This window comes from Neovison vison, chromosome 9 (genome assembly GCF_020171115.1).
Source record: "Neovison vison isolate M4711 chromosome 9, ASM_NN_V1, whole genome shotgun sequence".
Lineage (NCBI taxonomy): Eukaryota > Metazoa > Chordata > Mammalia > Carnivora > Mustelidae > Neogale > Neogale vison.
The window spans coordinates 98,640,534-98,660,901 of NC_058099.1; the positions used below are offsets into that span (position 1 = coordinate 98,640,534).

The following is a 20,368-nucleotide window of genomic DNA, read 5'->3' on the forward strand; positions in this document are numbered from 1 at the left end:
GATTCGGGCATTTTGCCAGTGGGTAGTCTGGAGCCTAAGACTGGGTGACAGTCCTGCCATGGCTGGGGGAAGGAGGCGTCCATCCCGCCTGTCATGCCCACACCCGCAGGTGGACAGGGCTCCTCTTGAGCAGCAGGTGTGCCCCCGCACTCTCGAGTCAGGGGTGAGCACTCAAGGGAGGGTACAGCTGCCTTTCAGACTCCTGTCTGCCTTTGGCGCCACTTCCCTGAAGACCTGCACTCGGGGTCCCTAAACGTCCAGTGACAGAGTCCACGGAGTGGTTCTAGGTGTATGGGAGGTCAGCCCCGTGTTTAAGATTCTACAGCAGAAATTGTTCTTGAGATGGTACTTAGCCAGCCCTTCCTCAGCATCAGCACACAAGGCTGACTGCCGTCAAATTTATTTTAATTCTTGGAGCCTTTGAGAGCAATGCCACTTGGGCCCTGGGCCGTGGACGTCCTTAGAGCTGCAGTCGTGGGGCATCTCCCACTCGCGGGTGGAGACTTTCCGGCCGCTGCCTTACATGCTTCTCAGCTCCACTGGAGCTCGGCTGCTGGGTTTCTGCACGGGCTGCGTGAACCAGCTTCAGACAGCTTGTTAGCGCCCTGGCTGCCATCTGTCCACTCCTGCACTGTCTCACGCCTCGATTAAATCCATTCACACCGGCACTGTCCCAGCAGGCCCCTGGTCCCTGGCTCCCAGCCCATGAGCCCCCACTCAGAGACTTGCTTGGAACTCCTGCCCCACATAGCAGATGCAGACCCCTGAGTTGGAGTACTCAGGGCCGTCAGCCTCCAGGCACCTGCTTGCCCTTGGTGCGGCATCTTCTACTCCTCTGTCTCCTGTGAAGCTCTGTGGAAGCTTTGCTTTTTGGATTGTAACATCAAAAAACTTATTTTCCATCAGAGTATGTGAACAAGGACATGCCCCAGGGCTCAGGAAGGAATTTAGGCACCAAATGAGCTTCTCTGTGTCTTATCTGACAGAGCCTGTTCAGTTGGGATTGCATTTTAAAGGGCAAGTGCTTACAGCGTTACTGATGATTAAAATAAAACTGAACAGACAAAAACGAGCCGTACCTTTGGCAGGAGGTTGTTTCTGTCTGCACATGGCTGAAACACCGTTTGGAGAGACAGACAGACATGGAGACACAGAGACGGGGTGGGGCGAGCCTGACATTCACGAGGGAGGAGGCGGACGTCAGTGTTGGATTTTCTGTGTTCTTTGTGTCCTTTATCCTCGAGTCGCAGCCACCTCCTCATCCAGCTCCTGAGAAGAATGTGACACTTAGTACATTTTTTCCACATGCCTCCACTAAGATATTCCTGAAGCTTCCTTTCCCCCACAGGCAGTGACAAAAGGCACAGAATTGCATCTTTGAGTGAGAGGCACGGCCAGAATCTGTGTTTTCACACTCTGAAGGCAAAAGTATGGAAGCCCGTGTCTTCTGATTGGATCAGCCCTACAGATGTCTTTATGTGTTCTGTCCAAGTATTTTTTTAGAATAGTTCTGTCAGGAAAATCATAGGGGACTTTCTGGTTTTGAAGAACTGAGTGGTGTTTTAATACTGTTATGAGGTGTGCTACACATTCTGCTTCATTACAGTTCACTTCCTGTCCACCCTGGTCCAGGGAGGAGTAGAAAGAGAAGTTTGTTCGGACTGTTCAGAGAATAGATATGAAAGGAATAACAATTTAAACCTTTCAACATGTGTGTAAAAGACACAAAATGTGTCATAAACGCATTTTTCTAAATTCATTACAGTGCGTTACGTGTCATTCTTTGAGCTGGCAGATCTTTCAGCTGTGTATGAGAAACAAAACAGAGTAGTTGCAATTTAGTATAATCTGTTTAAAATACATGTTCCTCCCTCTCTTTGAACAATCTGTCCAAAATGCAATCCATTCATGTGGGATTTCGCCTGTACAGCCCTGAGTGGGAATCAGTAGTTTCTTTGTTCGTCACCATGGAAACAAGTCAGCCTATCCCCGACGGCTGCCAGATCTCGCCGGCTGCCTCTGCCATCCACTCGGCCGGCCGCAGCTCTTCCCGCTGGGAGCCCAGCCATGCAGGACCTGCCCAGGCGGCGCTCGGCCCTGCCCTTCCTCAGCGCCTTCTTCCAGGGCCGGCGGCACTCCTCCTCGGACCCCATCCTGCAGCAGGGCCGGCGCGGCTCGGCCGCCCAGACGCTCTCCTCGTCCTCTCTCCAGGTGATGGTGGCAGTGGCCTCTGTCAGCTGTGCCGAAAGAAACCCAACTTGCCTCCAGAGAAAAAGTAAAAGCTTTTTTCCTCCTTAAAGATTGCCACAGCTTTGAGTTTCAATTCAGGCTGTTGACAGTTAATTCTACATTGTACTTTTTACTGTCTGTGATACTAAGAGCTCCAGCGGACATGTAATAGGAGATAAAGGGATTGAATGTTTTGTGCTTTTGCATTGAAAATGTAATTTTTGGAAAAACTCATTTCGTTATAAAAGATGTGCTTTTATAGTTTCTTCTTCTACACCACCTGAATGACAGGTAGAGATTACTGTGCATGAAAGCCTTTTCTGTATTAAGAGATCACACACTCCGATGAGAAGGAAAGAGTTTTATTTCTGACAAAATGAAGGGAATGTAGCACCAGCTTGTCCTCTACAGTCCTGAAAGAATATGGAAGCTGTTTCTCATGTTATTATTCCACACGGAGAGTGGAATTTTGAATCCTCCCGTCCTGTGTGTTCTAGGAAATTCAGGACGTCCGACACCGAAGTATACAAAAGTCGGAGAGCGTTTGCGGCATGTGATTCCTGGACACATGGCCTGCTCCATGGCGTGTGGTGGCAGAGCGTGCAAGTATGAAAACCCGGCCCGCTGGAGTGAGCAGGAGCAGGCCATTAAGGGGGTCTACTCGTCATGGTAAGTGCCATTACGGGGGTCTACTCCTAGTGGTCAGTGAGTCCGCGGCAGGGAGTGGCTGTGGAGGAGGGAGCGTGGGGGGCTGCAGTCCCAGGACCCCACACCCCGCACCCGGCCTTGTGGTTTGATGAGCTCACGCAGGTACTCAGACCCTCATCTGTAAAGTGGAAATAACAAAACCAACCCACAGGGGTTTTTTAATTAAGTGAAATGATTACGTAGAGTACCTTAAAGAAATGGTAGTGAGATAGCTCTTAAATATCAGACGTCACCAGAAATAATGTGTTCAGCTCTAAATCTGAGAAGGCAGGAGGTACATACATGGTTTGTCAGCTTCACACAGGTACACGTCAGCCTCATTTTTTTGTTCCCATCAGATACACCGCCCGCGTGCCTCAGTAGAGAGCCGTGCGCGTTGTTGGCTCAGCAGACAGCATAAGGTACCTGCGTGGTTGATGGGACACAGATGTGACTCCTGTGGTGAATCCTTCTGCTTCTTGTTATTCGTAGTAAACTGTCAAGTAGACCTCTTTTGATGCAGTGATATCTCTGATGAATTCTGATAATCAAGCTAAATCACCTTTGTTTGTTTTGTTTTTTCAAGATTTTTCATTTTTTCAAGATGGCACAAGTGGTGGGGGTGGGGGGAGGAGCAGAGAGAGAAGGAAAAGCAGACTCTCTACTGAGCAAGAAGCCCAATGTGGGGCTCAATGTGGGGCTCGATCCCAGGACCCTGAGATCATGACCTGAGCTGAAGGCAGACACTTAACCGACTGAACCACCTGGGCATCCTCCCAAATCACCTTGGAAACCCACAAAGCAGAATTCATGGTTTGAAGAACTCTAGTAGTGAATCATTTTCTGTAGCAAGAATCCATTTCCAAGCTAGACTTTTGTCGACCAGCCTACCTAACTTGCAGCCTGTGCGTGGTGTTAGAGTTGGGGTCTATGGTCCCAGCCATTCCCTATAGATCGTATTCTAGTCTAAAGAGTGTTGTGCGAAGTCAGGCACTAGGCCTGAGGTGTGGTCAGACTGTAAATTCCCTATAATATGGCTCGAGATCACAATAATATCTTTGGTTTATTGTTGACCAAACATCTGAGTCTTTTTCATCTGTCATGGTGTCATGGTACTTCTCTCCTCATCTTATGCTAAGTACTACTGAATTTGGGGGAGTCCCCAGCAGGGGACGTGATATCTTTGGATTGTGCTCTGCTCGGCTGATGTCTCTGTTACTCGTCAGGCTCATGTGACCCATAGCTCCTGACAGACTGCCTGACATGTCTTTCACCAGACTCCTGAGGAGGGGCAGCTGTCTGTTGGGGGGGCCTCTGTCCATTTGTCCTCAGGCCAGGCACTGTGCTAGACACTGTCAAATTATTATGTCATCTTCATAAAGCTCCTGGAAAGCAGACGTGGTTTATGTCATCTGTTGATGAAGGAATTGAGGTCCAGAGAGACTAAGTAACCTACTATCCAGCTAGAAGTAGAAAAGCCAATATTTGAAACCAGTCCCAAATGATTCCAAAGCCCATATGTTTTGCTGAATTAGAATAACTCAGCATTTATTCATCACCACATGCCAGGATTTGTGCTAAAGGCTTACACCCACATTGTGTTGAATTCTCGTGCCAGCCCTGTGAGGAAGGCGTTACCCCTACTTGACATAATAGGTAACTGAGGGGCAGAATTACCTTTGTTGCCCAACGAGGTTCCTCCACCATACCCACTAGAGTCTCATGAGAGTCCTTGAAATCACACTGCCAGAGTCCATGAATACTTTATATCCTGGAATTTTTCCCAGAGATTCAGGAGCCTTAGAGCCCTCATGATGCAAAATTGAAGCCAGAATCTGTATAAGAAAATTGTGTCTAGAATTGTTAAAATCAAAGAAAAAGTAGGGACTTGATATCTCATTCTCTTAGTTTTTAGAACTGGAACATTCCAAGTTTTGTGTGTCTCACCAGCCCCTCCCCCCTCCTAGGGTCACTGAGAATATCCTGGCCATGGCTCGCCCGTCCACGGAGCTCCTCGAGAAGTATGGCCTCATTGAGCAATTCCAAAGGTAAATGCCATGTCGTTGACACACTCACTAAGCCAGTTCTTGTTTTCTCGTCCGTTGCTTTTGACTCCAAATAGTCGAACAATAGGCAGTGGAGAGCTTATTTCAGTTAGGAAATTGAGGTTTTAAGAGTGATTAATAATGTTTATTAATGTCAAAAATGCTTGATTTTTTTAAACACGTGTTCTCAATATGATAACTTTTTTCTTTTCTCCTGTAAGTCACGGCATAAAAACAGTCATCAACCTGCAGCGCCCTGGCGAGCATGCCAGCTGTGGGAACCCTCTGGAACAAGAGAGTGGCTTCACATACCTTCCTGAAGCTTTCATGGAGGCTGGCAGTAAGTCCCTCCACCTCCCCTTCATGAGGTACCAAGAAGGGCACCCAGACTTGTCTGCTCAGCTCTTTCATCACAGGGTGATAGAATGACCACTTTTAGGGGGTGGGGGAGCAGAGTGGGGGCGGCGGGCTCCCTACAGGGAAGATGAGCTGACTGATTCTAGATAATGCCACCGTTCTTCTCGTTCTTCTCGGGTGGTGCTGCTGAAAGTACAGGATTTCTTTTGTCCTGGGAGAGGGATCTCGGGAGGAGCCCCGTAGAAACAATGCCCGCATTAGTTACCATAACAGGACACTGGCCCTGCTGCTCGGGCCCCCCCACCTTCAGTAGTCCCTGTTTTTGCTTCACACATGGGCCTCGCAGGCTTAGCGAGTTCCCACTCGTCCGGGCCACACAGCATACACACAGCAGCGGGATTGGAACTCAGGACTCACTCATGCTTTCACTGCTGCCCAGCTCTGATTCTGGGCAGGACGCAGGGATTCTTCATGCAACAGCCCCAGAATTCCCAGTCTTGGGAGCCTAGGGACCGAGTCCACCAAACGTGTGCCATTCAGAACCAGGCTGGAAGGGACCAACCCTGGCCACTTTTGCGACTTGTTTTTAAGAACTGTGTGTCTAGCTCTTTTTGTCTCTGCTGGTGGGAAATCTGAATGTACCCACCTTGTGCCATTTATCAGTCCTTTAAACGCATTTCCATGCTTAAACAAAGTGCCATGCTTTCTCTCTGTAGCTGAGTAATTTGGGCCGAGTTCATGGACTTTATTAATTTGCAATCCTGTTTCACCTTAATTCTCTCTGGCTGAGTTTTAGCAGGAAATATCTCAAGTAATATAGAGTGTGCTTTGTAAGAAATGTTAACAATGAACTTACTGGAAATATAAAAACCCTATTATTTTAGACCTCTGCTTCTAGTCTTACAGCTTTACACTTTTCATGAATTCACTCACCTTCTTCAGATGGCTATGCAAGTACTTTTCCTGTATGTTAATTGTTTTTTCCTGTTTTCTTTTTTTTCATTGCCCAGTTTATTTCTACAATTTTGGATGGAAGGATTATGGTGTAGCATCACTCACCACCATCTTGGATATGGTGAAGGTGATGACATTTGCCTTACAAGAAGGAAAAGTAGCAGTCCATTGTCATGCAGGGCTTGGTCGAACAGGTAAATAAATTCTAGGAAGTAGATGTATTGTCTTGTAGCATATTTAAATATGTAAAGAATAGTGTTTCATAATTCTAGAGGATAATATTTTTCAGAATCCTATCAAAGTTTTGGAGTCAAATGGTAGAAGCCACTGAAAAAAATTGGAAATATCTTAAATAAGTAGTTTCAGTGATCCTTTATTTGTGAGAGTGTTTTTGAGAAACTTAAGCCAGAAAAGTCGTCATATTTACTGAACAGATGGGTTTCTACAGCCTCACCAAGTGACCACCCTGGTTTTTGTTCTTCAAAGGAAACAACCCTAATGCTTTATTTATACTAGGTAATGTCTTATAAAAATGTAATTTTCCTTAACCAAAATAATGAAAATAGAAAGCATTGTTTTAGTTGTTGTGTTCTAAGCACTTTACACTCGCTGTTGTTTTTTTTTTAAGTCTTTAACAACAATGTCAGTTTTGAAGGAGGTTAAGTAATTTGCTACACTGAGTAAGTGACAGAGCCAAGTTTTAAATTCATGGCTGGAAGGATTTTATTTGTGGAGGGAATCTCTCTGTGCCTAAAATTCTATATAAAAATCAATGAGTTTACTTACAAATGCAGCACGTCTCAGTGCAGTGCTGATACAGGGACAAAAATAAATATCATAAGGTTAGAATATAAATTGTCATCGGGTGCAGCCAGACTCCTGAGCTCAACACTGCCCACAGTGTGCCTGTGTACCTGCTTCCAGGCCTCCCACCTGCTTGGGAGTGTGTTTGGGGCGGGGGCTCAGTTCTGCCCGAGAACAACAGCTCTTAGGGTCCAGCGAAAACCTCACTATTCCTGGTGATTCCATGTGACAGCACTGCGGATACTTCTTACACCAAAGTGCCAAGTCCTGGTGAGAAAGATTTGTGGGACGATGCCCCTACTGGGAACCATGCAGTTTGCGGAGGTCCTGATTTTCATGTGTAACGTGATGAACAAACTCGGTGAATCACACAGATGTCTGCTGATTTGCCTTTCACTTTGATATTAGTTAACTGTCAAAGTTGGGTTAATTGATTAATCATCACCATTATGTTATTCATTTTAATTTAACATTAATTAACAAGAATAATGTTTATAACATTAAGGTTGTCTCCTTTAGTAAAAAGTATTTATAGAATAAAGTTATATCTTGGTCTGGAGAAAAGCACTGTTAGTATAGACAAAAGTCCAGAAATAAACTTCAATATGAATAATCCCCAAAGAAAAAAATGCCTGAAAAGGAAGAATGCCAGGCTGGGAATGTGGCAACAATTCTGCAAAGATGGCAGAAGTGGAAAGTAAGTGTGCAGTCAGGGTGGGTAATGGAGTGAACTGTGCTTGGGCTCCTTATCCTCTTTAGACCAACTTTAACAGGGATGAAAGCAAATCCTGCTCTATTTCCTGCTCTGAATTGCTTTTAAAATATTCCTTCCGGTCAATCCATACGCTCCGTTTGGACCTTCCCCTAACCCCCTTTCACTCCCTCAGGCCCTCACAACACTTTCTGTCTCATCCCCTCACCACACTCCTTCCTTCAACACCTCACCACATTCTCTCCCTCAACTTCACCACACTCTCCCTCAACTTCACCACACTCTCCCTCATCCCCTCACTTCTGCTCACCCCTCATCCCCCTAACCACACTCTCTCCCTCATCTGCCTGACCCACATACTTTCCCTCATCCCCCTTACCACACTCTCTCCCTCACCACTCTCTCTCTCTCCCCCATCCCCTCACCTCCTCTTACTCCCTCATCCCCTCACCACACACTCACCCCCAGCCCCTCACCACACTCTCTCCCTCAACACTTCACCACACTCTCCCTCATCCCCCTTACCCACATTCATTTCCTCATCCCCTAACCCCTGCTCACTCCCTCATCCCCCTCACTACTCTTGAATCCCTTCACCACACTGTCTCCCTCATCCCTCTCACCATATTCCTTCCCCCATCCCCCCCCACACTCTCTCTCAACACTTCACCACACTCTCTCCCACGTCCCCCTCAGCACACTCCCCCTCATTCCCTCACCACTCTCTCTCTCATCCCCCTCACCCCTGTCCACTCCCTCATCCCCCTCACCACACTACCACTGCCTCACCCCCTCTGACTCCCTCATCCCCCTCACTGCTCTCGAGTCCCTTCACCACACTCACTCCCTCATCCGCTCACCCACTATTACTCCCTCATCCCCCTTACTACACTGTCTCCCTTATCCCCCTCACCACACTCTCTCCCTCGTCCCCTCACCCCTTCTTACTCCTTCATCCCCTCGTGCACACTCACTCCCTCTCAGGGTACAGAGATAACTGTGGGTTCTTGGGGGAGAAGGGACATATAGACAAGTGAATAAACACTTGTACAAGAAGTCAGTAAGTTATAATTGTCCTTAAAATGGTCCTTTATATGGTTTCCTAATGCATATTCAAAATCTAAATCTTAGAGAGTGGTAAATAAATAAGTTATAAACTTTTTCATACCAGTCTTCTCTTCTTCACCCCTAGGCGTTTTAATAGCATGTTACTTGGTTTTTGCAACAAGAATGACCGCTGACCAAGCAATTATATTTGTTCGGGCAAAGCGACCCAATTCCATACAAACTCGAGGACAGCTGCTCTGCGTAAGGGAGTTTACTCAGTTTCTGATTCCTCTTCGCAATATATTCTCTTGCTGCGACCCCAAAGCGCATGCCGTGACTTTAGCACAGTATCTTATTCGCCAGCGGCATCTGCTGCACGGGTATGAGGCCCGACTCCTGAAACACGTACCCAAAATTATCCACCTCGTCTGCAAATTGCTGCTGGACTTAGCCGAGAACAGGCCAGTGGTGACGGCAGAGGTGGCAGAAGTGCCCAGCCTGTCCGCCGAGATTGAGAAGACGGTTTCTGAGATGATCACCCTGCAGCTGGATAAGGAGTTGCTGAGGCAGGGCAGCGACGCATCCGACTGCTTCCCCGCCACCGCGGTGGCCACGGATTTTGAGAATCAGGATGTGATTCTTTCCAGCGAGCAAGGGATTGACCCTCTCTGGAAGAGGCGGAATGTCGAGTGCCTTCAGCCCCTGACTCACCTGAAAAGGCGACTCAGCTACAGCGACTCGGATTTAAAGAGGGCTGAGACGCTTCTGGAGCACGGGGAGACTCCGTGGACGGGGCCTGCCCAGGCCTTGCTTGGCCATAACCCTGGGCCGCAGAAGCCCGTAAGCCACTGTTACACCCCCCAGTCTCCACAGCTTGAGCCAAGTAAGGAAACGCTTGTCCGAAATACATTCTCTTTCTGGAATCAGGCTAAATTTGGAGGCTTGGAAGGACTCAAAGATGAGGAGTCACCGCTTTTCCATAGGGAGACTGTTGCAAAGGAAGTACAGCGGAGTAGAACCTTCTCGTCGGGTGTTTCAGGTTCATACAACCCTAGGGAGCCAGTTACACTGAACCTTGCAGATAGCCTGACGGAATCAGACAGTTTTCCCCAGCAAGCGCCCCGCTGTCAGTACGAAACTCCCGCCGGTTGCTGCTCCGACACACCCCGCAGACCCCTGGACTGTGGCTTCAGCTCCAAAGCACCCTTTTCTGGTGGACGCAGCCCAGCCCAGGACGGTAGAGATGTGTCCGCAGCTGCTGCATACGGTGTTGTGCAGTCGGGACTGAGTGCCGAAGCCAGGAGAGTACTGGCAGCCAAAGCCCTGGCAAGCTTAGATGAGTTCGCAGAGAAGGAGGAGGTGAAGAGGAAGGTAGAAATGTGGCAGGTACTTGTATCTCATTTAATTATGCATGAGGGGGGTACTTATGTCAGAGCAAAAACGGAATACGTTTTACCAAATTGAAGGGTTATGGGAATTTGAAGATCTGTTTCCGTAATACCTGACTTCGGAACCCCAGGGTTTCTCAGTGTCTGTGTGAAAGAGAGCGCGCAGTGCTTGGCACTTAGCCGGGTCCTCCGAGCAGGGCACTGATGCCCAGGCCTGTGGCAGCTTCTTGCTTTCCTGCTGGCTTTGTGGGACATACAGGCCACACAGGAACTGACTTGAGCATCTCTAACCTGAATCTGGTGGGGAGCCACACTTGGAGAATCACTGACCGAGAGACATGAGTAAAATCAGAGAAAACTCTCGTCCAAAGTCCCCAACGCAAGTGTTGAATGAGGTCAGGACGCGCGATGGCTGCTGTCCGCTGGGCTCCCCTTCCTGCAGACCTCCCGGCGCTCCCGTGTGGCAACGGTCAGATTCCACAAAGCCCTGGGGGCGAGCCGCAGAGTACCTTTGTGGTGTTAGTTTTCTTAAAGAGATGTTACTTATTTATATAGAGCGAACGAGAGAGGTGTGGGGGCAGGGGCAGAGGGAGCGAAAGGGTCCCAAACTCAGCACCACGCCTGACCTGGGGCTCCGTCTCATGAGCCTGAGCTCACGACCTGAGCCGAAATGGAGTCAGAAACTGAACCGTCTGAGCCACCCAGGCACGCCTGTGCCATTTGTTTTACCCAAAGTTGTGTCTTTGGGGTCCATTCCTGGGCTTTTACTTACATTAGAATGTGCATTTGTAAATTTTAACCCCTCTTTATGGTGTATTTTCATTCGAAACAGTCTTAAATCAGTTGTGCTCTTCGCCCTGAATGAACAACTGGTGTACCCAAAAGGCCTTAACCACCTAGTTACCAGAAACTAGTCAACTGCCCAAATGTGGGGCTGACCTGGGCAGGCCTGGCTCAGTGAAATCTGGACTCGTCAGTCTGTAATGTCCCGCGAATTATCTGTGTTTCTGCTCCTCTGTATTCTGCATTAATTAAGCAAGGCATGTACACTTTCCAGGAGGGTCAGAACCTTCCAGATGCAGAGGTGGGAAAACTAGGCCAGAGCCTTGCACCCACTTACAGCTGTGGGACTGCAGAGCACGTGCACGTCTGTCAGAACGGCAGGTGTTCGCTAAGCAAATACGTACAGATACTGACTTCCCACAACGTGAAGTATTTTTTCTTATTCCAAACTGAACAGGACTTTGGGTCCTTCTGGCTGCTCAGTCTGCCAGCCCTTCCCTTGCAACACCGTAGCCAGGAGAGCTAGTGGTCGGACCCCTCAGAGGTCAGCCTAGTGGGTGGGACCGTTGGAGCACAAAATACAAAAGCATTTTCCAGAGATGAACATGACCCTTTGGTTTGGATAGGCTTGCCCTTTGTTTCACTTTCTGGATTTTATTATGGGTCTTTCAGCAGTAAAACTAGCTGAGTTCTGGAAGGAGTCCAGAGCTATGATTTGGGCGGCACCGCGCTGCCCGTGCCCCTGCTGGGACCTCTCTTGGCTGCTGCATCACCTGCATCACCTGCTCTCTGACCCGGAGAGCAGAGGATACCCTAAGATTCTTCCTTAATCTTCACAACCCTTATGAATTAAGGATCACAGATAGGGAAGCTGAGGGTCACAGGGGTCCAGACACGTGCTCAGGATCATGTGGCCTGAATGTGGCCGGGCCGGGATGCAGCTCATGGGTTTAACGGTTTGCTCAGGCCCCAGAGGATTTCAGAAATCAGAGTAACCAGCATTTTCCTGGGAGGGCCTCAGTTGTGCTGCTCTGCCGAGCTTCTGGTTACGGCAGAGCCGATCGGCTGTTGTGTGACCCGTGGGGACCGGGGCCTCCACACAGCTAAACACAGTGGCTTCTTTATGAGAGAATAAAGAGGAACCAGAGGAACCCAGAGCCAGAGGACCCTGGCAGCAGGGCAGGAGCATCACGTCAGGGGTCAAGCAAAACCCAGGGAACGCCGCCTGCCCCGTGCTGCTTTGGGCTCCTGGCCAGGTACCCTCTTCCCTGGGCCCACACTTCTGCCGTCAGGGCCCTGCTGCGGTGCTGTAGGAATTGGATAGGCCGCCTGCTACAGGCTGTCCCCGTCTGAGTCTTGTGAAACGACCCGAAGCGTGAATGAATGAATGTGCGATTCTGGTGCTTATTCCTGTCGCACACATGCACTTTATTTACTAACGCATAAAGCTGAGCCCCATCAGAAGGTAGAATTCTTCCTGTTTGCTGCTCTCTGCGAGGTAAATTGTTAGGGCCTCCTGCTTTTAACTTGTCTCGAGCATTTGGGACATGGGACATGGGCCAGGGGACTGCTGCTCGTCCCCTCCGCTGTCCAGGCTCAGGGTGTGGGGCTGACTCTGTGTCCGGGCCTGCATGCGACTGTGGAAAGGAACGTGAGACAGGTGTGTCTGCCACAGCGGCAGACTGTTCAGCACTTTTCTGGGGCCCGTTTTGAAGGTTTAGTCAGCTTTTCCTCATCCCAGGGTAATTTGTGAATGTTGCCTTACATATGCCTTCTTGTCTGCCGTTCTGCTTCCTCACAGTATGTCTGTTTTTGTTCCAAGGAACCTAAAAACGAAGGCTCCCTCTTCCTGAACAGTATCTGTGGTTTCAGAGTGGGGTAGAGAGCTTAGCATTTAGGCCAACGGAGCCCTCTCTCTGAGGGAGCTTTAATGCACACGTGGGGCAGGGGTCAGCTTCACAGAGGGAAACTGAGGCTTGGAGAGACTCAGCATCTCAGCCTATGTGCCACCTGGAGTTTGGGGGCACTGGGAGGGGTCCCTGTCCACGCTGAGCCTAAGACTGTCACTCGTGGACAGCCTGAGGGCTATCAAACCTCAAATGGTGCTGCCTCCCTGTCCCTCCCCCTCTCCCTCCTCCTCACCCCTCCCCTCCCCTTTCTCCCTTCCCTCCCTCTCTCCTTTTCCCTCTCCCTCCTCCTTCCTCCATCTCCCCTTTCCCTCCCCTCCCCTCCCCTCTCCTTCTCTTCATTTTCCTTTTTCTTCCCTTCTTTGTAGAAAGAACTAAATTCCCGAGATGGAGCTTGGGAAAGAATATGTGGCGAAAGGGACCCTTTCGTCCTGTGCAGTCTGATGTGGTCCTGGGTGGAGCAGCTGAAGGAGCCCGTGATCACCAAACAGGATGTGGACACGCTGCTCGGCAGCCGCTCGGACACCGCGGATGCGCTCTCTCTGCTAGAGAAGGTAAAGAGGCTGTGGGGCGGTTAAAGTTAACCAAGGGCCTTAGCATAGGCTTCGTGCACAGAAGTCCATTCTAAAGAAGGGGACTTGTATGGAATCCCATATCTGGGCCTGATTTAGGTTCTTCCAAGGTAAGTAGAAATGCACGCCCAGCATCCCATGTTGAAGATACGAAGCCGGATGAGAACACCCGTAATCCCAGCGGCCCCACCGTGAACATCTGCAAGTCCTTTCTGTCAAACTTAGTGCATTTGTTACTATGGTCAAGGACAACCATATACTTCATTTTTTTAAATGATTTATTGCTTTTTATTGACATATAATGTATTATTGGTCCCAGGGGTACAGGTCTGTGAATTGCCAGGTTCACACACTTCACAGCACTCACCATAGCACACACCTTCCCCAGTGTCCATAACCCAACCACCCTCCCCTACCCTCCTCCTTCTGGCAACCTTCAGTTTGTTTTGTGAGATTAAGAGTCTCTTATGGTTTGTCTCCTTCCCGATTCCATCTTCATTTATTCCTTTCCTACCTCCCCAACCCCCCATGTTGCCTCTCAACTTCCTCCTATCAGGGAAATTATATGATAATTGTCTTTCTTTGACTTATTTCACTTAGCATAATACCCTCTAGTTCCATCTACGTTGTCGCAAATGGCAAGATTTCATTTCTTTTTTTTTTTAAAGATTTTATTTATTTATTTGACAGAGAGAAATCACAAGTAGGCAGAGAGGTAGGCAGAGAGAGAGAGAGGGAAGCAGGCTCCCTGCTGAGCAGAGAGCCCGATGCGGGACTCGATCCCAGGACCCTGAGATCATGACCCGAGCCGAAGGCAGCGGCTTAACCCACTGAGCCACCCAGGCGCCCCAAGATTTCATTTCTTTTGATGGCTGCATAGTATTCCGTTACATATATATACCACATCTTCTTTATCCATTTATGTGTTGATGGACATCTAAGTTCTTTCCATAGTTTGGCTGTTGTGGACATTGCTGCTGTAAACATTCGGGTGCACGTGCCCCTTCGGATCACTACATTTCGTATGCTTCATTTTTTAGACACAGACACAGATGCTCATACACATGCGCATGTGCCTTCACAGATGAGGATGCCCTGGATCCAGAGTCTGTTTCGTAGTCTGCCTTCTCTCCCCTGTGTGAGGGAATGAGAGAGGTCACCCCTGGGGCAGCGGCCAGGCCCTCGTCAGGTCATAATTTCTGTTTTCCCTTCCGTTCATCTCCACGGCCCAGCATGAGGCCGTCTCTCAGGAAAGGCAGGCAGTGTGTGTGAGAGAAGGACTTGAACTCCGGTGGCTCTGCACACCTCACACCCATCTGGCACAAGGCGCCCACCGCACCTTCCCCATCCTTTACCCCGACCCCCACACGTGGGGTGTTTACATCGTTTCAGGTTTTTACTTTGGTAGCCGTCCCTGTAGTGACCGCTTGTGCTTGCAGGTTTTCTGTGGTTCCGGTTAGGCCCTCAGAGTAGATTCCCAGAAACGTAGTCAGTGGCGCTCGGGCGAGTGTGCCGACACGTGGTGGCTCCAGAGGTGAAGGGTTTCTTCTGCTTCTCTAAATCAGCACTGGGCGTCGAGTCGGACACGTTCCTCGGGCACCTTCCCCTGAAGTTCTGTCCTCCGTCTGCAGCTCCTGCCATAGGCAGGGCGTGCCCGTACCGACGCTGGCCACCCGCCACTAGTCCGTGTACCGCCGTGGCACGTCAGCCTCTGTCAGCGGACCCGAAACAGTGTGTGCAGAAACGGGTGGGTCCTCTCATCAGTTCAGTGCAAGGAAGACGTTTGCTTTGAGATTGCACTTGTGTTCATATCCAGTTGTACCTTATGTACCAACTAAGCAACTTTGATTGTATCTCCCCGAAAGCTTTTCAGATTGTATGAACACCTAACAGGAAGCATTGGGGGAGCCCTTGGTAGAGAGTTTGGTATTTGTGGTTACGCGTACTTGGTCGCACATCAGCTCCCGGCTGTGCAGTTCCTTTCAGCTTATGTCTTAAGGCATTTTTCAAACCACTTGTTTGATTTTAGTTTCTGCAAACACAGGGCCAGCACCAGACCATTCTCTGCGTGCTGCACTGCGTCGTGAGCCTGCAGGCGATCCCTGCCGACGTGGAAGAAGCCATCCTCGCCCGCGCCATTAAAGCCTTCACCAAGGTGGGTCACATGCTGCTGTCGGCATAAGCGCAGATCAGAATCCAGAGGCCCCTCATCTGCTCTAAAATAAAATTCAGTATGTTTTTCCATAATGGAAATGTGTTGGACTCTTCTCAAACGTAGTCGTAGACATTGGCCAAAAAATAGTAGTTTCTCAACAGTGATATTAGAAAAAACTGAACTGTGGGGTTTTTAAAGGGGAACATTGAAACAAAGAGCTTTCATACAGAAACAAGTGGATATGGAGAAAATGATTTTAAATCATGTGCCAAGTAGGAGAGATTCTTTTCTGGGTGAGCCCATTCTACTTTGGGCCTAAACACATAACTGACCCCTGAGAACTCAGTATCAGTGACCCGGGACCCTGCCCTAGTTGGCAAATCAAAGCAGAAGGTAATAAACGAGTTTCTTTTCTGTGCGCACCTTTTGGCTTGCAGCAGTCCGTCGTGGCTGAAGCAAGAACCAGGGCTGTGCCGGGAGAAAAGGCTCCCGTCAGCCTTTCAGTCTGGTTCCTCTCATAGGGAACGTGACCCTGTCCTGGGGCCCAGAGCCCAGCTTCTCCCCGTCTGCGGTAAACAGGAGTGATGCTGCCGCTGACGGTTCGTGCAGTTGGCCGCGGCTCCCCGCAGCACTCCAGAGCATGCCCTTGCAGGCGTCCGGCAAGCGTCGGGGTCACTCTCGGGGTCACTCTCGGGAGCTTCGCGGCTCCAGGTCTCTTCTCAGCAGTTTCCACAGCCAGCAGCTCAGTTGTCCTTTGCACCTTACACGGATGTCGTCACAGACCGCGAGGCCACCAGCCCTTGGGGAGGGTTGCGGTTGGGTGCTTAGCAAAGTGACTGATTCACACCATTATTAATGTTAATGAGAGGTTTTTCAGGTAGGATAAACAATGTATTGAAATTTCTGAATTTAACTGAAAAAATCCTTAGTATTGGTTTCTCTGAATGTGGTAGGAATTCTTTTTCATTTCTGTTGGCCTTTTAGGGGGATCCTGATGGAAAGTTCAACATAGCAGTTGTCCAAATCCAGCTTTGAAAAGATTGGGAGACATTTATGGCCATTTGCCCTGTAACACATCTCATGAACAGAGGGCCTGGCCACTCTCGTTCTGGGCCAGCTCTTCAAGAAGGCTGTACAGCAGCTGCTTCCAGTGTGACAAGGGTCCTGTTTCCCTTCGGCCAGAGCTTCCCAGGCCTGCGACCCCTCAGCAAACACTGGGGTCACCTGCACTCGGAAAGACCAGCTAGATTGCAGAGCCCCTGCTTGTGCGGCCCACAACTCTTCGGGGGATGGGGGCCTTGGAGGGCGAGGACGACCGTGTGATTGTGACACACATGCTGTCTGGTGTCATAGAGTTGTTTGTCTCTGACCCAGCTGTCTTGTGTCCACAAACATGTTGGCCAGGCCCAGACCCTCCGCAGCACTGCCCAGGGAGCCACAGTTTCTGTTGGGAGTGGGAGTGCGCAGACAAGTGGGAATTGCTCTGCTTCTCTGTCCTCCTATCACTCGACCCTGCAGCCTGCTGAACTTGGGCCAACAGCCCAAATACAGGGATTCAGGGTGTCCCCACTGTAGAGCAAAGCAACGAACTTCCATGAAAGTTCTCTTTGGCCAACAAACACGTGAGCCTCTCATGTTCACAGCTCCCAGAAACGCCAAGGCGGTGGGCATTGTGGTGTGCATGTCACAGAGGTTGGGTGTGAACTGGGCTGGCGGAAAGCGGGGCTCTGGGCGGGGGTTGCCACAGGGCAGCCCTTACAGCTGGTGAGTGTTGTTTTGATAGATGCCTTCCCTTGTGCCCGTGGCCGTTAGTCTCCAGACTCTACACTCTGCCCTCACAGCTGCCTGGCTTCATCACAACCTATGAGGACACATATCTAGGCTGGGGGTTTCAGTTTTTGAGTTTTCATTCATAAGTTTGGTATTGACGTGATTGGCAGTTCTAATACAGTCTTTCAGTTAGTGTTGATGTGTGAGCTGTGTTGTGTATGCTGTGCATTGTATATAATTGTGTTTGGAAGTCAGAGTTTTTCTCCACCTTTCTTTCTTTTTTTCTTTTTTTTTTTTAATTTAAGATTTTATTTATTTATTTGAGAAAGAGCATGAGAAGAGAGAGGTCAGTGGGAGAAGCAGACACCCTGCCTAGCAAGGAGCCCGACGTGGGACTCGATCCCAGGACTCCAGGATCATGACCTGAGCCAAAGGCAGTCGCTTAACCAACTGAGCCACTCAGGCGCCCTTCCACCCTCCTTTCTCTTCTCCCCAAATCAGCTGATTAAAATTCTGCTACTGTGTCCTGAGTCTATTCATTCTTTGTCAGCAGGTTAATTTGGACTCTGAAAATGGACCAGTAGTTTACAACACCCTGAAGAAAATATTTAAGCACACACTGGAAGAAAACAGGAAAATGATGAAAGATGGCCCTCAGCCTGATGTTTAGTGACGCTTCCCGGCGCTTCCTTGGTGACTGGCAGACACCTCAGACCCGGGGACCCAGATGGCTTTTCTGCGCACAGATGAGCAGGTTGGAGCCTGGGGCCGCTTCGTCTCATAGCACTTTATCTCAGACGCTCTTGGTTTGGTTTGTGCTAAGAACGCTCATTTCTGTTGGAAACAACTATTTATTTTAAAATATCCTCAAGCTACATTTTTGTGCTGAAAAATTGCCGTAACGTTGGTGCCACTTTTTTATATTTATTTAACTGAATTAATATTGTTCTATTAATATGTAAGTATGTGGTGTTTACATCTTTATTCTTTTTGACATTTTGGAAACAGTTGTAACTCTTTTTTTCCAAAGCAGTTATTTTGTCAGTGGAATCCTTGCTGGAGCTTTTACCAAATAGGTGATTCTAGTAGTAAAACCTCACTGTGGATCCATCCGCCTGATCCAGGACCTAAGGACGTCACAAAGTGTCTTAAGCTGTTTTGTATTTGTTAATAAGAAGGCTATTGATACGACATTTTTTAAGGCTTTTTTTTAATTTACAGATTTTTTGTTTTTTTATAAACACGTCACAGGATTTCTCAGAGTGATTTAGTGATTTAGTTTTGTGTTGAAGGTTGACTGAGGTGGTGGGATTTTTTACCACAGGAAGTAGACTTGCTCCTGGTTAGGCTTCCAGACCCCCGTGCCGAACCCCGCTGTCACAGGAAGCAGGAGCGCCTCTGAGCACATCCAGCCCGATGGCCACCAAACAGCATCTTCACAGAGGAACAGAGGCCACAGTGGGCAGTGTGGGCAGCTGCTTCGACTCCGCAGGGAGGACCATTGGGCGGGTACAGGCTCAGTGCCGCAGCGTGACCACCAGCCCACACCTCCCACGTCTGCCCTTCCGTGGACCCCGTCATCTCAGGGCCCTGTCTGCGGCCACTTGTCACTCGGAGAACTAAGAGTCTTAAACTAAATGTGGTGCGTGTAGACCGCACTCACCCTTGGGCCCGAGATAAGAAACAAGTGAACTAGTTACAGCCTAACTAGTTCTCTGTGGACTGAACGGTCTTTCAGCAGTGGAAGCTGTGATGAGTGTGTGCAGTGCCAGAGGTCAGGTCACAAGGAGGGCCCTCATTTTTCCCAGTAAATGTGATACTCATCTAACTGATTTCATACTAAGGCATTGACTTAATTTTAGAGACAGAATTTCGGGGGAAGCGAGGCTAACCACGGATGAGTCTCCCCACCCCCTGCACCTCCTAATCAGGCGCTGGCGCATCGGGAATGTCGTCATCCTTGTCGGTCTTAGGAACTCTGGTGGCAAGTGCTGTTGCCTCCCACACTGTTTCAGTTTTCTTAGGAAACCAGATCCAGTGAATTTTAATGAACTGGTTACCCATTCCTGAAATGTCTCATTTTTAAGTGCCTGAAAGGGAAAGGAAGAAAAGATTACATTTTATCCAAAGGTACATTACAAAAAATGGGTTTTTTACCCAAAAAGATATTCACTGTCATTTCTGTCAGTCTCACATGGGCAGGTGCCAGCACGGCTCATTGGACAGGTGGCTGTTGGCCTGTGTGTCTGAGATGGTCCCGTGCAGCCCCGATGTGACCATGGCATTGCGCCAGACTGAGGAAGAGAGCTGGTTGGAGCAGTGACTCAGGCTGTCTGCAGGCTTTGTATGTATTGGAATAAAAGTGAAAAGAACAACCCACAACCCTCGTATATCTTTAGCTTGGAGCTCCTGATGACACAGCTGTGGCTGGTGACGGGACGGTCCTGACGGGCGGACTGGGTCGTGGGCTGGACGTCAGCCAGGCTCTGGTCGGTCCCAGCTCTGTTGTCCAGATGAGCAGGTGGGGACGGGAGGAGAGAGGCGAGCTCGAGGAGGAGCGGGTGCGCGGAGTATTTAAGGCCAGCAGGGTTCCTGCCTTTCTACATTTGAGTGGGTGAGGAGTTCTCTGCAGCCCAAAGGATAGTTCCAGAAGAACTTCGGGGTTCAGCTCAACAGAAGTGTGAAGGGTCAGGAGCACACACTCAGAACTGATGGCCATGGGTGCGCCTGTGCATTGTCTGGGCTCCTTCCATACCGGGGAGAAGTGTTGTTCATATGTGCCTGTTGAAGGAGTCCCAGACTGACGACTCCAGTCCTGCCTGTCTCCCTCCCAAGCCACCTGCCTGCCTCTGGTGCTCCCGACAGAGGGCCCAGCTGGGACAATGGGCCCTGTCACCCCTGGGCTCTGTGGTGGCTCCCTAGAGCATCGTGTTCTTTGTCACTTAGTGAGAGTACCCA

General features: G+C 49.3%; 1 protein-coding gene across 4 annotated transcripts in view; it reads left to right on the forward strand.

Moving 5' to 3' along the window:
- PTPDC1 (protein tyrosine phosphatase domain containing 1) overlaps positions 1-19,784 on the forward strand; it is a 52,212-nt gene extending 32,428 nt beyond the window's left edge. The window contains exons 4-11 of one of the 4 annotated variants that reach the window (XM_044266064.1): positions 2,727-2,898; positions 4,884-4,964; positions 5,183-5,301; positions 6,329-6,466; positions 8,981-10,221; positions 13,282-13,467; positions 15,530-15,640; positions 17,961-19,784. In XM_044266064.1, coding sequence (XP_044121999.1) covers positions 2,727-2,898; positions 4,884-4,964; positions 5,183-5,301; positions 6,329-6,466; positions 8,981-10,221; positions 13,282-13,467; positions 15,530-15,640; positions 17,961-18,080 — 2,168 coding nt within the window. In that variant the 3' untranslated portion in view covers positions 18,081-19,784. Of the gene's footprint in view, positions 1-2,726; positions 2,899-3,283; positions 3,339-4,883; positions 4,965-5,182; positions 5,302-6,328; positions 6,467-8,980; positions 10,222-13,281; positions 13,468-15,514; positions 15,641-17,960 lie in introns of those variants that run through there. The other 3 variants (XM_044266065.1, XM_044266063.1, XM_044266066.1) reach the window with 3 other exon arrangements.
- The last annotated feature ends 584 nt before the right edge of the window (positions 19,785-20,368 follow it).